The sequence below is a fragment of the Plectropomus leopardus genome, chromosome 19, assembly GCF_026936395.1.
Source record: "Plectropomus leopardus strain MGB_pleo_1.0 chromosome 19, ASM2693639v1, whole genome shotgun sequence".
Taxonomy (NCBI): Eukaryota; Metazoa; Chordata; class Actinopteri; order Perciformes; family Serranidae; genus Plectropomus; species Plectropomus leopardus.
Window position 1 is genome coordinate 18432257 of NC_142194.1, and position 10799 is coordinate 18443055.

General features: G+C 39.1%; 3 protein-coding genes across 4 annotated transcripts; 1 reads left to right on the forward strand and 2 right to left on the reverse strand.

The window, feature by feature from the left end:
• Positions 1–465: 465 nt before the first annotated feature.
• Positions 466–4139, reverse strand: c19h8orf33 (chromosome 19 C8orf33 homolog). The gene is made up of 5 exons (XM_042508179.2): positions 3906–4139; positions 2727–3196; positions 2552–2642; positions 1866–2012; positions 466–889 (listed from the first exon to the last, which is right to left on the reverse strand). The coding sequence occupies exons 1-5, from the start codon at positions 3931–3933 to the stop codon at positions 636–638; spliced, it is 990 nt and encodes a 329-aa protein (XP_042364113.2). The 5' UTR covers positions 3934–4139; the 3' UTR covers positions 466–635.
• Positions 4140–5836: 1697 nt separating this feature from the next.
• On the forward strand, positions 5837–8023 carry h3f3d (H3 histone, family 3D). The gene is made up of 4 exons (XM_042508325.2): positions 5837–5993; positions 6752–6894; positions 7289–7442; positions 7552–8023. Exons 2-4 carry the CDS (start codon positions 6767–6769, stop codon positions 7678–7680), a joined length of 411 nt encoding a protein of 136 aa, XP_042364259.1. The 5' UTR covers positions 5837–5993; positions 6752–6766; the 3' UTR covers positions 7681–8023.
• Positions 8024–8424: 401 nt separating this feature from the next.
• Positions 8425–10200, reverse strand: uqcc4 (ubiquinol-cytochrome c reductase complex assembly factor 4). 2 transcript variants are annotated; one of them, XM_042508322.2, is made up of 2 exons: positions 9967–10200; positions 8425–9012 (listed from the first exon to the last, which is right to left on the reverse strand). In XM_042508322.2, the coding sequence occupies exons 1-2, from the start codon at positions 10056–10058 to the stop codon at positions 8679–8681; spliced, it is 426 nt and encodes a 141-aa protein (XP_042364256.1). In that variant the 5' UTR covers positions 10059–10200; the 3' UTR covers positions 8425–8678. The 2 variants fall into 2 exon arrangements, with proteins under 2 accessions (XP_042364256.1, XP_042364257.1); XM_042508323.2 differs by having other exon boundaries at positions 8425–9009; positions 9967–10199.
• Positions 10201–10799: the final 599 nt, after the last annotated feature.

The window sequence follows — 10799 nt, forward strand, 5'->3', positions numbered from 1 at the left end:
GTCAGCAGGCAAATGTGCTACAGTTTGATTTTTAGCTGATTTCCTGATTTGACATTTTTGAAAAACTTGAAATTACCTCCTCGTGCCTCTAAAAATTCAAATTTAAATAATCTGACCAAATAAATAAATATGTAAGATGGACCACAAGGAGAGAACGCTTCTTTTTGAGACCTTACAAGCCAAAAACATCGACAATCACTTATGTATGGTAATTCTATTATCATGTGACAGTTTATTAAACATGTTATCTCCTCAACTAGCAAGCTGATATTTCAGTATTCAGACTGCTGCTTAATAACTACACCTGTACAGGTTCAACAGGTATGAAATGGATTTAAAGCAGGTCCTAATCAATATAATGATGCAAAAACATAAACACACCTGTGGCTCCACTGTAGTAGCTGCTGATGAGTGAAACTTTGATACGATTTTACACGTACATACATTTAAAAAACACAATGCAAACAAAAATACAAAATCCTTTATTGAGATATATGATACAAGCCGTCAGCAATTAAAGATTTTGAACATGTGATTGCAAAAGTCCTGATTGTTTTTCTCCCTTTATCACCCCTGCAGCTCAGTCACAGTCCACAGGCCCAGTCCAGCGTACTGTATGGTGGTGAAACGTGTCTTCAGGGTAGAAAATTGAAGCGAAACTCCTCCTTTGATGGAGTAAAGACAAAGGCTGGCGTCTGCTCCTGCTCCTGCTCCTGCTCCTGCTCCTGCTCCTGCTCCTGCTCCGGTCCTTTCAGGTCTGTATCCCGGCCGTCAGTTAGTCGCAGGTTCTCCTCTCTGGCTGGTGTCTGGCTTTTGACGTCGGCTCTCCGGTGGAAAACAGACTTCTTCGGAGAGTCTGTCACAACTTTGACCTGAGCTGAAGCCATTTCTGTTGGTATCGGAGAAATCTGTCAATTATAGCAGGACTTCAACGAAACTTAAAAGTAATTTAACCCTTTAAAAGGTCCACTAAGAAATACATTTGCAAAAAAAATCATTTTTGGTAAAATTGTGCTCCTGACTCCATGACTTTTTTCATTTTCTATTTTTTGGATGACTAATTCAGGCAGCACAAACGCAACTCAACCAGCCAGTTGACTTGCCCAGTTATATATACGTATATATATATTTATATTAAGAAAGAGAGAGAGAGACATTACAGACAGTAGAATATGTTATAGAATATTGTAACAAAATGCATCAATTTATTAAGATTTTTTCTTAGTATAATTCTTTTTTTAAATTGCATCAGTCCATGTAATATGATAGAAATCTAAAAATAAAAGAATAAATCACATGAATAAATAAGCAAAACCAAATAAATACAAATAATACCAAATTTAGTCTAAAAAAATTAAAATTGTTTAAATATTTCATTTAAAAAAACAGTGTAAATAAATAAATAAATAAATTCACCCCTTTAAACAAAGGGTTAATGGCTTTCTATATCAGCCAATTATAAGGTAAAACACATGTAATTCAGTCTAAAAAGGAAACTGGCACTAAATGTTATAATATGAACTGATGCAGTGTTTATGCTGAGGTAAGAATAACATCAGCTTCCCTTTCCCAACTCAACTGAGCCGAAAATTTCAGATTTCAAAAACAAGGATACATGGTATTGTCGCTTTTTTGCCATTCAACAAAAATAGAATCAGTGTCACTGTGGGGTTTTTCTCAGCTTTCAGACGTCAGTCTCTTTTTACAACATTGTCACCCAGCGGATTTAATCACCATTACTCGCTCTAATCAGTGACATTTTGCTGAGTCTTTAGTACAGCAATTTGATCGCAAAAAAGTCAACCGTGCATTAACAATGCCTGCGGATTTATTAATTATTTTGTTCAGATCGTTTAGTCTCTTACCGCTCTGAATGAGTTTGTACTGCTTGCTCTTCTCCTCTTCCATTTTTTTCCGGTAATCTCCCGTCATGGCTCTCATCAGCTGCCTCTTCTTAACAAGAGGAGCTTTGGAGCTTCGGAGCGTCTTTAGAGCGCGTGAGGCTTCCTCTTCTGCGGAAAGAAAATATATTAATATCTAGACACGCTTCACACACACAGTTACCTTCCTGCAAAGTACACTGTATTTTTACACTATATTTTTTTGCTGTTGCCGTGGAGCTACGTGCTGCTGTTTGACGCCTCTGCCTGTGGATTCGGTCTGTTTTCGTTTACATCAGGCATGTCAAACCGGTCCACAGGGGGGCCGGTGTGGCTGCAGGTTTTGTTTCCAACCAAGTAGCAGCACACCAGACTTGACTCATTTAATCAACTGATCTCCATCTTCAGACAGTTGATTGGTCAAACTGTGTGCTCTTGGTTGGTTGGCACAAAAACCTGCAGCCACACCGGCCCCCCTGTGGACCAGTTTGACATGCCTGGTTTACATGCTGAATGTGTTGTTCTCGTTTTACGTCTGTGGTGGCAGACCACTTTCCCCCTGAGGATTAAGAAAGTGTGTCCTGCCCTGTCTCAGCACGCCATCTGAGCAGTCATGTCCCAAACATATTTTGTGTGAACAGGTCAGATGATGTGGAAGATAAACATCATACTCTGTTTCGGTGTACTTTTCTGGGATCTCATTCCTAATTCCAGCTGCTCGATGCACCAGTCCAGCTGTCTGTTCAGCTGCTCCTCTGCACTCTGAAACACACAGAGTCACATCTGACATCAAATTAACTGAATCGCTTCATGATCACTTCAAACTATAAATCATTTCATGCTGACCAGCTCTGTGTCCTCGCTTCCTTGACCGCCCTCAGCTGAACTCGGCGCTGCCTCGGTGCTAACTGACGGCTTTTTCTTTCCAGATTTCTTCTTCTTCTTCTTTGCTTTTGCTTGCTCGGACAGCTCAGATTGACCCTCAGAGTCACCCTCCTGCAGTGGGGGAGGCTTGTCCTCTTGGACACATTGTTGGTGACCTGGTGAGGAAGCATCTGGGGTTTCTGTTGTGTCCATTTTCTCCTCTGGTGGAGCGGCAGGAATTTGAAAGTTGAAGGCAAAAGCAGAGCCGTGTCCTGTAAACGATATGCGGCCGGCCGCTGCTTCAGCACCGTCTGATGCAGATGTTTTCTCCTGAATCGCTGTGGAGTTGTCAGGGAGGAAGTTAAATCTGAAGGTGTTGTCGCTGCGCGTCCAGAGGGGGATCTGAGCTCTGCTGTGGACGGGAGCAGAGCTGTTTGACTTCGGTTCAATATCTGTTGAATGAACACACACATTAAGGTCAGGATAACGTACATCTGAGGGCACTGCACCGACTTATTATTGCCTTAATGACCTTGGAGCGTATTCTAACTTTAACTGTAACAGATGCACACAAATAACACAATTCAGGATCAATGAAAACATATGAACCTTTGAAACCTGGATACACGTCAGTTTTCTTGTGCTGCATTCAGACGCCCTTTAAACCTAAACCAGCAAATTAGTCTGATTTCTTTCCAAAACATGAGGAAATTCTTGCAATGGCCAACATGGCAAGAAATGTCCCATAAATTGCAAGAAATTAGTACTCTCTCTCGTTGCTTAGTTTCTGATAATTTATATTTTAGTATTTTTTTGCTAATTTTTGGGCCATGTCTTGTTAAATTGATAGTTGGCTTCTACCCATGTTTTTGAAATAAATCAAACCAATTTGTTTGAGTTTCAAAGAGTTCAATATGGCACTTTTTGAGCTTAAGCACGAAGTGCTTGTCTGATTAAAGAACTTACAAAATAAAAACAACATACCAAAACACAGAACATTAGAGCAGACCTTTTTTCAGACAAATCATCTCAAATAATTTAAAACATTTGTTTGTTCTTTAAACATAACACATAACAGATCAAACACGTGCATGCATGAAGGCTTGTAGGAAATGCATTTAGTTAATGATGTGTTAGATTTATAACAAAGTTACAATGTACCTATAAACAGCAGCCTGTGCTCGCTCATGCTGATTCTTCCAGTGTTGCAGGTTTTCAGCTGAAAGGCGCTCGTTACATTTCACTATTTAACTCGACGCTTCCGGAATACAAACAAGCTCCGCGGAATGGGCTCAACTTGTGGCCAATATTTTTAAAATACTAATATTTTCTTGTTTTCTGTGAAATCATGTTGCGTTCAAAAACTTACCACCAGCCCGGTGTCACTTCAGAATAAGTCCGTCTGGTAATATCCCTCCTAATGCTTCTGGTTCCGCTTGGGGGTGTCCTCGTGACCCAGTGCGTCGAGTGGGCGGACAAGATACAGACACAGACCTTATAGACTTTTTCATATATGAAAAATAAACAAAACAAAAAAATACAAATTTGGCCACCACAAGTTGATATGCAAACAAATGAAAAAAAAAATACAGCTTAATTTCTTAATTTTACAGCCTGAGAAACAATTTTTTTTTAAATAATTAAAATAGAATATATACAGACATGATATACATATATATACAGACACAATATTAACACAAAAACAGTTGTGATAAAGAAAGCAGTAAATCAATTTTGCAATCCTAAAAAGGCTGTATTCACTGATTGATGATAAAAATGGCTTGAGAGTAACAAGAAGGGGTAATTTTATGAATGACAATAGAACAAGCTGATTTTGTCACCAGGCTATTGGTGGCTCCGTCCTCTTTGAACATAAGCACAAAGGATTAGACTGTTTGTGTCTGATGCTTGATACTTGACTGGTCCAGGGTGCTGCGCAGACAGATGTTGAGCTTAGACAGGCATGTCCAAAGTCCAGCCCAGGAGACAACTGTGGCCTTCAAAACCAATTGTGAATGGCCCTCCGCTTGAATATACTATGTGTGGCCAGCCCATAGGGCCTTCCACACAATATTTGGTAATCAAGCATTTTCACTTTGCATTTTTCTATTCACCTCACAATGGCAGGACTATCACACAGCTTAGAGATAGTGTATACAGAACCAGAATCAGGTATCAGGTATAAACTGTGGACATACATGGTAAAAAAGCAAACAAAACAGTTACCTACCAGCAGGTGATTCCTGCTAGGTAGCTGACATGTCCACAGCAAAGAGGCAAAAGTTGACAGTGAGGACTATAGCTTTCAAAAATGGTGGAAAGTTGAATACTTTTTCACTGAACAAGAAAACAGTTACATTTGACTCATTTGTATGGGATTTAAAAAAGGTAAAGAAATAATAACCCCTTTCCATCAACACCTGCCATTTCCCGGCTTTTCCCAAAGCATTATAGAAGATAAAGATACTCAGAAAAAAAGGGATCTGAGCTCGATGAACAATTTTTCAAGCAAGGTTGGTGTCTTCCAGGCTTTGAGGATATGGTTGATTCTTTTTTTATTACCAAGCATCCGAGCATCCAAAAAGAGAGCTAAATCTCTGTCTGGAGACAGTCTTATGGTAAACCCCTGGGGGAGATAAAAAAAAATAATATATATATATATAATATATATATAATTATTATTATTTACTTATTGAGTATACACTTATTATTTATTTATTTATTTTAATCAGTAGAGATGAATCAGAGTCCCAAAACAGATGCAACAGTGTACCATTGTCTGATTTACATTTATCACAAAGCGGGGGATGCAGCAGGGTAAAATTTATGTAGCCTAACGTTGGAATAATGGAAGCGATGAATCACTCATACTTTGAGACTTTGAGAGATCAACTGATAAATGTTAAGAATGAAAAAATAATAAATGTTAAGAATGAAAACCAAAGGGTTATTCTAAAACTGAGCGGGCTGAGTAGAAACTTTAGGTTCATGAATGAATATAAAATCATGTCATCGTTTAGAAGAAGGCACTTCTTGTTCCATTCTACTTCAAATGCAGAGGCAGTCTTGTTTCCTCCACCAATCACATTCCGTCAGGGGCCTCGGCTTGGACCAATCCCATTGGCTCGTGGGTGGGACTTGAGGCGCCGCTTCTCTCTGACTATAAATACCGCCTCCTGCCTCCCCCGGCCAACAGTCAACCAACGCGAAGGGTGGCGACACTACTTTCCCGGAAAATAAACACAAAAGGTAACGTGAGCGCGTTTACTGTTGATATTGTGTTTTTATACATTCGACGTCGATATTTAATAATCATAAGACGTACTTTTTTTCTAGGCCGTCGAGAGACATTAAAATGTGGTTTGGCTGAATTTTACCGTCAGACAACAAAACGGCGCGCGCCATAGCCAGTCGGCTAACTTTAGCTACATTTTAGATACAGTGTACAAATTTAACAAATAAATAAGCCCCTCTGATTACAACTCAACGCTCATTTGATACATTTGTAACTTTATGGGTTATAGAAATTTGACCTGAGTGGCTAACATGTTTTATTATTGTGTTTTAGCTCCAGTGGTAGCTAGCTGGCGCCATTTTGCAACGGTCGATGCTAGCTTTAAATTTGCTCGCTAACGACAGCAAAGAAACGTGTGTGTGTCCCGCAGCTTAATGGTGGCGCGGATTTAGATAGGCTTGTTTTATTAAACTGAAACCATCGGCGTGTTGACAGTCGCTATACCATGTCTTCATATCAAGAAATGTCTGCCCGGTGGATTGCCGCTAACAGAACGTTTGTTTCTTTTCTGGAAACGTCAATACCCGAAAATATATCAGGAAATGTTTGTTATTTATTGAGGATGTGGGTCATAACCGAGTGTCAACGGTGAAGTTGCTACAGTGTGTACTCAAAGCGGATCGTAACACGGTTTAATGACTAGTACATTATACAGTGTGGTAGTAAAGAAGTGTAATTACTATTTGGGGCTAAGCTTTTGTTGTGTTTTCAGACTCGCAGGTAAAATATGGCTCGTACCAAGCAGACCGCTCGTAAATCCACCGGAGGAAAGGCGCCTAGGAAGCAGCTCGCCACCAAAGCGGCAAGGAAAAGCGCGCCATCCACCGGCGGAGTGAAGAAACCCCACAGATACAGGTACACATGTTCAGGTTTCTTTCTTAGTTCATTTATTTAGCAGGGCTATTAGAGTTGTGTGTATGTATGTATGTATGTATGTATGTATATATTCCCCCGGATTTAACATCAGGCATATCGGTACAGAGGAGCCAATAACATATTTACAATAGAAAGCTTAATTTATTCATCATTTTACTTAGGTCATCTAACTTAACTTAACTTAACCTAACATGTTTTCTGTTACGGGCAACTTTAGGCTAAGTTGTCCTTAATGAGTGATTAATGTCAGTTATTTTTCTTTCCTTAAGTTTTTGGATTTTCTTAATTGGCCTTAAATTCAAACTCTCCTCAAGCAGAAGGGGCCCTGGGTTAGTGTCTCTGTGTTCTCAGTGTTTCATTGTCCATGTTGCAGGCCTGGTACTGTTGCCCTGCGTGAGATCCGTCGTTACCAGAAATCCACTGAGTTGCTCATCAGGAAGCTGCCTTTCCAGCGTCTTGTGAGGGAAATTGCTCAAGATTTCAAGACAGATCTGCGTTTCCAGAGTGCAGCCATTGGTGCTCTGCAGGTAAGATAGCGCTTTATTTATTTTTACATTTACTTGGTTTATTAGCAAGTTCTTTTCTTCTTGTTCTGTTTTTTATATGTTTAACTTTGATTTTCCTCCCCCCATGTAGGAAGCCAGTGAGGCCTACTTGGTCGGACTGTTTGAGGACACCAACCTGTGCGCCATTCATGCAAAGAGGGTCACCATCATGCCCAAGGACATTCAGCTGGCCAGGCGAATTAGAGGAGAGCGTGCATAAATGTTTCATTGGATTTTATCTTTTTAATGGGGGTGGGTGGGGTTGATGGGGTTTGTTTTGTAAATCTTGGAACTATTACCAGCATGTGTACCACCTAATTTGACATTTGTAGTATCAGGCATGTTTTCCTTTTGTACTTCCATTTTTCATTTCACTCTTGACTTTTTCCAACTGTCCTATTCACTGTAGAATAGAGCTTCATTACCTGTAAATGCTGAAAAACAAAATATTCCACTGCCTTTCTCAGGATTGCAAAACTATTTTAGAATCCATATCTTTTATCCTGTGTGTGCATGTCACAGGATTTCTTGTTGTGCTGTAAATAAACTTTCCGCTACCTCAAGATCCTGGCTTAAATTGATTGATTTATTTTTGACTGAAATGAAACAATTGTTTACATTATTTGACATGCCTGGTGGGCATACATGAAGAGACGAAATGCAATCAGAAAATAAAACACATTGTCACGTAGTAAAGCTGTTACCTTGTGAGCTACAGAAAATAAATTCAGTTATTACAATGATGTAATTTTATTTACACATTTCTGTAATTTTTCCAAAACTTTAAATGGGTTTGGAAAAGTTCCATGACTTTTCCAGGTCTGGAAAATGTAATTGTAAAATTCCATGACCTTTGCAGGTTCTCCATGACTGAACCCTGTTCTGTGAATATACTGGTAGTGTACGCTAACGTGTAACGTAACCAAAGCACATCAATGACAAAATCAGATATAACCCAGAAGAATCAGCTTAAATCAAGGCATTTTAATCCACATGTGACCAAGCACTCAACTGAAACTTCATAAAAGGCAATGTTTGGTCTAACACAATCTATAATTCATTTTTTGCTGAGAAAAAAAAAAAATCCACGTCACTGGACGGTTTCATTGCTGCTTCAGTGTTGTCAGAGCAATGAGTTAGCTGACAGCCTGAAATACCACAGACATTTCATTATAAATAAAACTTTTAACTATATACACATCTTAAGTCCCACATCTGTTAACTTGATTTATTTTTAACTTCTTCCTCCTCTTCATCTGAAAGCAACCCGGGTAAATGGTCATACAGCTGCTTCTCCAGCTGTGCGTCAATGTCCGTCTGACCTCTCAGGATGCACCACAGCAGGAGGCCGGTGAACACCAGGCTGATGGGGAGGACTTTCCACCACGGCCGCTCAAACTGGCTCCCCATGGAGCGGTCAACTCTCCAGGTTCTGTGACTGGCTTTACTGGTGGAGAACTTAATGGGCTCATCGTTAACCTCTTCCTCGCCATCTCTGGACTTAGCTGAACTCCGAGAGCTCAGAGTTAGAGACCGCACACTGTTCAGTCTGCTGACAGAGAAAATGAGATGTATCAGTTATCAGCACCCACGATTACTTTCTATGATCTGAAGTCATACTGTTGAGCTGTGGAAGCAGTTACAGCTCATGATTTGATATTTCTCAGTAAAAGCTTCTATAAGTAAACATGGTCACTCGGTCACTGTCTGGACCTAGTCCAACATATCGTCTTCCACAATTATTATTTGTTTTTTGGTCTTCTAATTTATCTTTTACTTATCTTGTTTTTTTAGCCTTGATCCTGCTTATTATTATCATTGTCATTATTATTAATGTTTTGTTTCTACTATTTATTTTGTTACTATATTGTTCTAACATGTTTCTATCCTCCTGTTTAATTCTGCGTTAACTCTTGTCTGGCCTTAATTTGGTATTTTTGACTAACTCCAATTCTTTTACTTTGCTTTGTCTGTCAAATCACTTTGCAAACCGTGTATTTAAAGTTGCAATATAAATAAAGTTGTTTTTATCCTTATTACTATCTGTCACCAGCTACAAGTGCACTGAATTGCACGTAATGTAATGTATAATGTGATTTGCGAAAACAATAATCCACATGTAGGCAGCTTGTATGAAAATGTATTGTGTTTGGGCTAGATTGGTTATTACTTTGGTCTATTAGGATAGGACAGGACATAATAGGGTGTTGACCAAATATTGACAGGTTTGGTAATTCTCTACAGGCAGAACTTTACATACCTGAGTATCAATATTTCTACCCCTGTGTGTACCTGTGTTACTTCACAGCCACCAAAGCGTGTGAATACACCGTTTTTTCGCTAAGAGGCTGTAGCTATTACTGTTATGCAGACATATTTACAGGGAAAACACATCTTGAATTTCATATGAGCTGACAGATCTGTGAGTTACAACCTTTGTCATTGAGCCACACCATGATTTGTGAGTCAGCGTGGTTTCAGATTCATTCAGATGTCAGTTTCTCACCTCGCGGCCGCTGCGGCGTTATCGACAAATATCCCTCGATTGAAAGCAGCTCGTGTCAGAGCGGTGAAGACTCGTCCTGCTGTGGTAGACATCTCGGACAGCTGGTCATCTTAGGTCAGAAAAGACCGAAACTGTTATCTTATCAAACGTACCTTGGCTAGGTCATGTAACACAACGTTGTGCAACCTTGAAGTCCTTCCGGTGCCGCTGTTGAGCGCATGTGGACCGTTCCACGTTCATGTAGAGGGATATATAAAGTCGTTGCACAGAATTTGTCTGTTTAATTCAAAAATATGATTATTTCTATATTATCATTTTTTAATGAACACACACACACACACACACACACACACACACACGCACAAATAAAAAAAGTAACAACACAATAAAATAAAAAAAACATGTAATTTGACTCGTAGAGTAGATAAAGTTTTCATGGAAATGTAGATGTTAAAATGTAAATTTCTCTTTGTTACTAATTGGTCCTTAACGTGAAGGTTACACTTTTTTATAAAAAAAAAGGATGAATAATCACTGTTTTTGCTACCATATATATATAAAAATCTGTTTTTAACCATTTCTGATATGTTTTCAAAGTACTGTAATATTAGTTCTGGTAATACTACTCATTCCACGGTCATACACTGATATATGTAACACTGATATGATAACATATAACAAGCTTTTAAAGCTTCTTCGTGTTTTGCCATTACCATGAACGGCCATCTCAACCGTTTGGAAGAGGCATAAATATAAAGAAAACCCCAAAAAAAAAACAACTAAAAAACCTTCGAGGTCTGTTTGAAAAAAAAACTGATTTTTTTATTAGAGCC

What these genes read in the sequence shown, in the direction of transcription:
- c19h8orf33 (XM_042508179.2), bottom strand. Translation starts at nt 3,933, where the DNA reads ATGAGCGAGCACAGGCTGCTGTTTATAG. An exon ending in GAAAAGTACACCGAAACAGA is followed by an intron (nt 2,013 to 2,551) that starts GTATGATGTTTA and finishes TTCTTTCCGCAG; the next exon opens with AAGAGGAAGCCTCACGCGCT. An exon ending in GTACAAACTCATTCAGAGCG is followed by an intron (nt 890 to 1,865) that starts GTAAGAGACTAA and finishes CGATACCAACAG; the next exon opens with AAATGGCTTCAGCTCAGGTC.
- h3f3d (XM_042508325.2), top strand. Translation starts at nt 6,767, where the DNA reads ATGGCTCGTACCAAGCAGACCGCTCGTAAATCCACCGGAGGAAAGGCG. An exon ending in AAGAAACCCCACAGATACAG is followed by an intron (nt 6,895 to 7,288) that starts GTACACATGTTC and finishes TCCATGTTGCAG; the next exon opens with GCCTGGTACTGTTGCCCTGC. An exon ending in CAGCCATTGGTGCTCTGCAG is followed by an intron (nt 7,443 to 7,551) that starts GTAAGATAGCGC and finishes CCCCCCATGTAG; the next exon opens with GAAGCCAGTGAGGCCTACTT.
- uqcc4 (XM_042508322.2), bottom strand. Translation starts at nt 10,058, where the DNA reads ATGTCTACCACAGCAGGACGAGTCTTCACCGCTCTGACACGAGCTGCT. An exon ending in AACGCCGCAGCGGCCGCGAG is followed by an intron (nt 9,013 to 9,966) that starts GTGAGAAACTGA and finishes TTTCTCTGTCAG; the next exon opens with CAGACTGAACAGTGTGCGGT.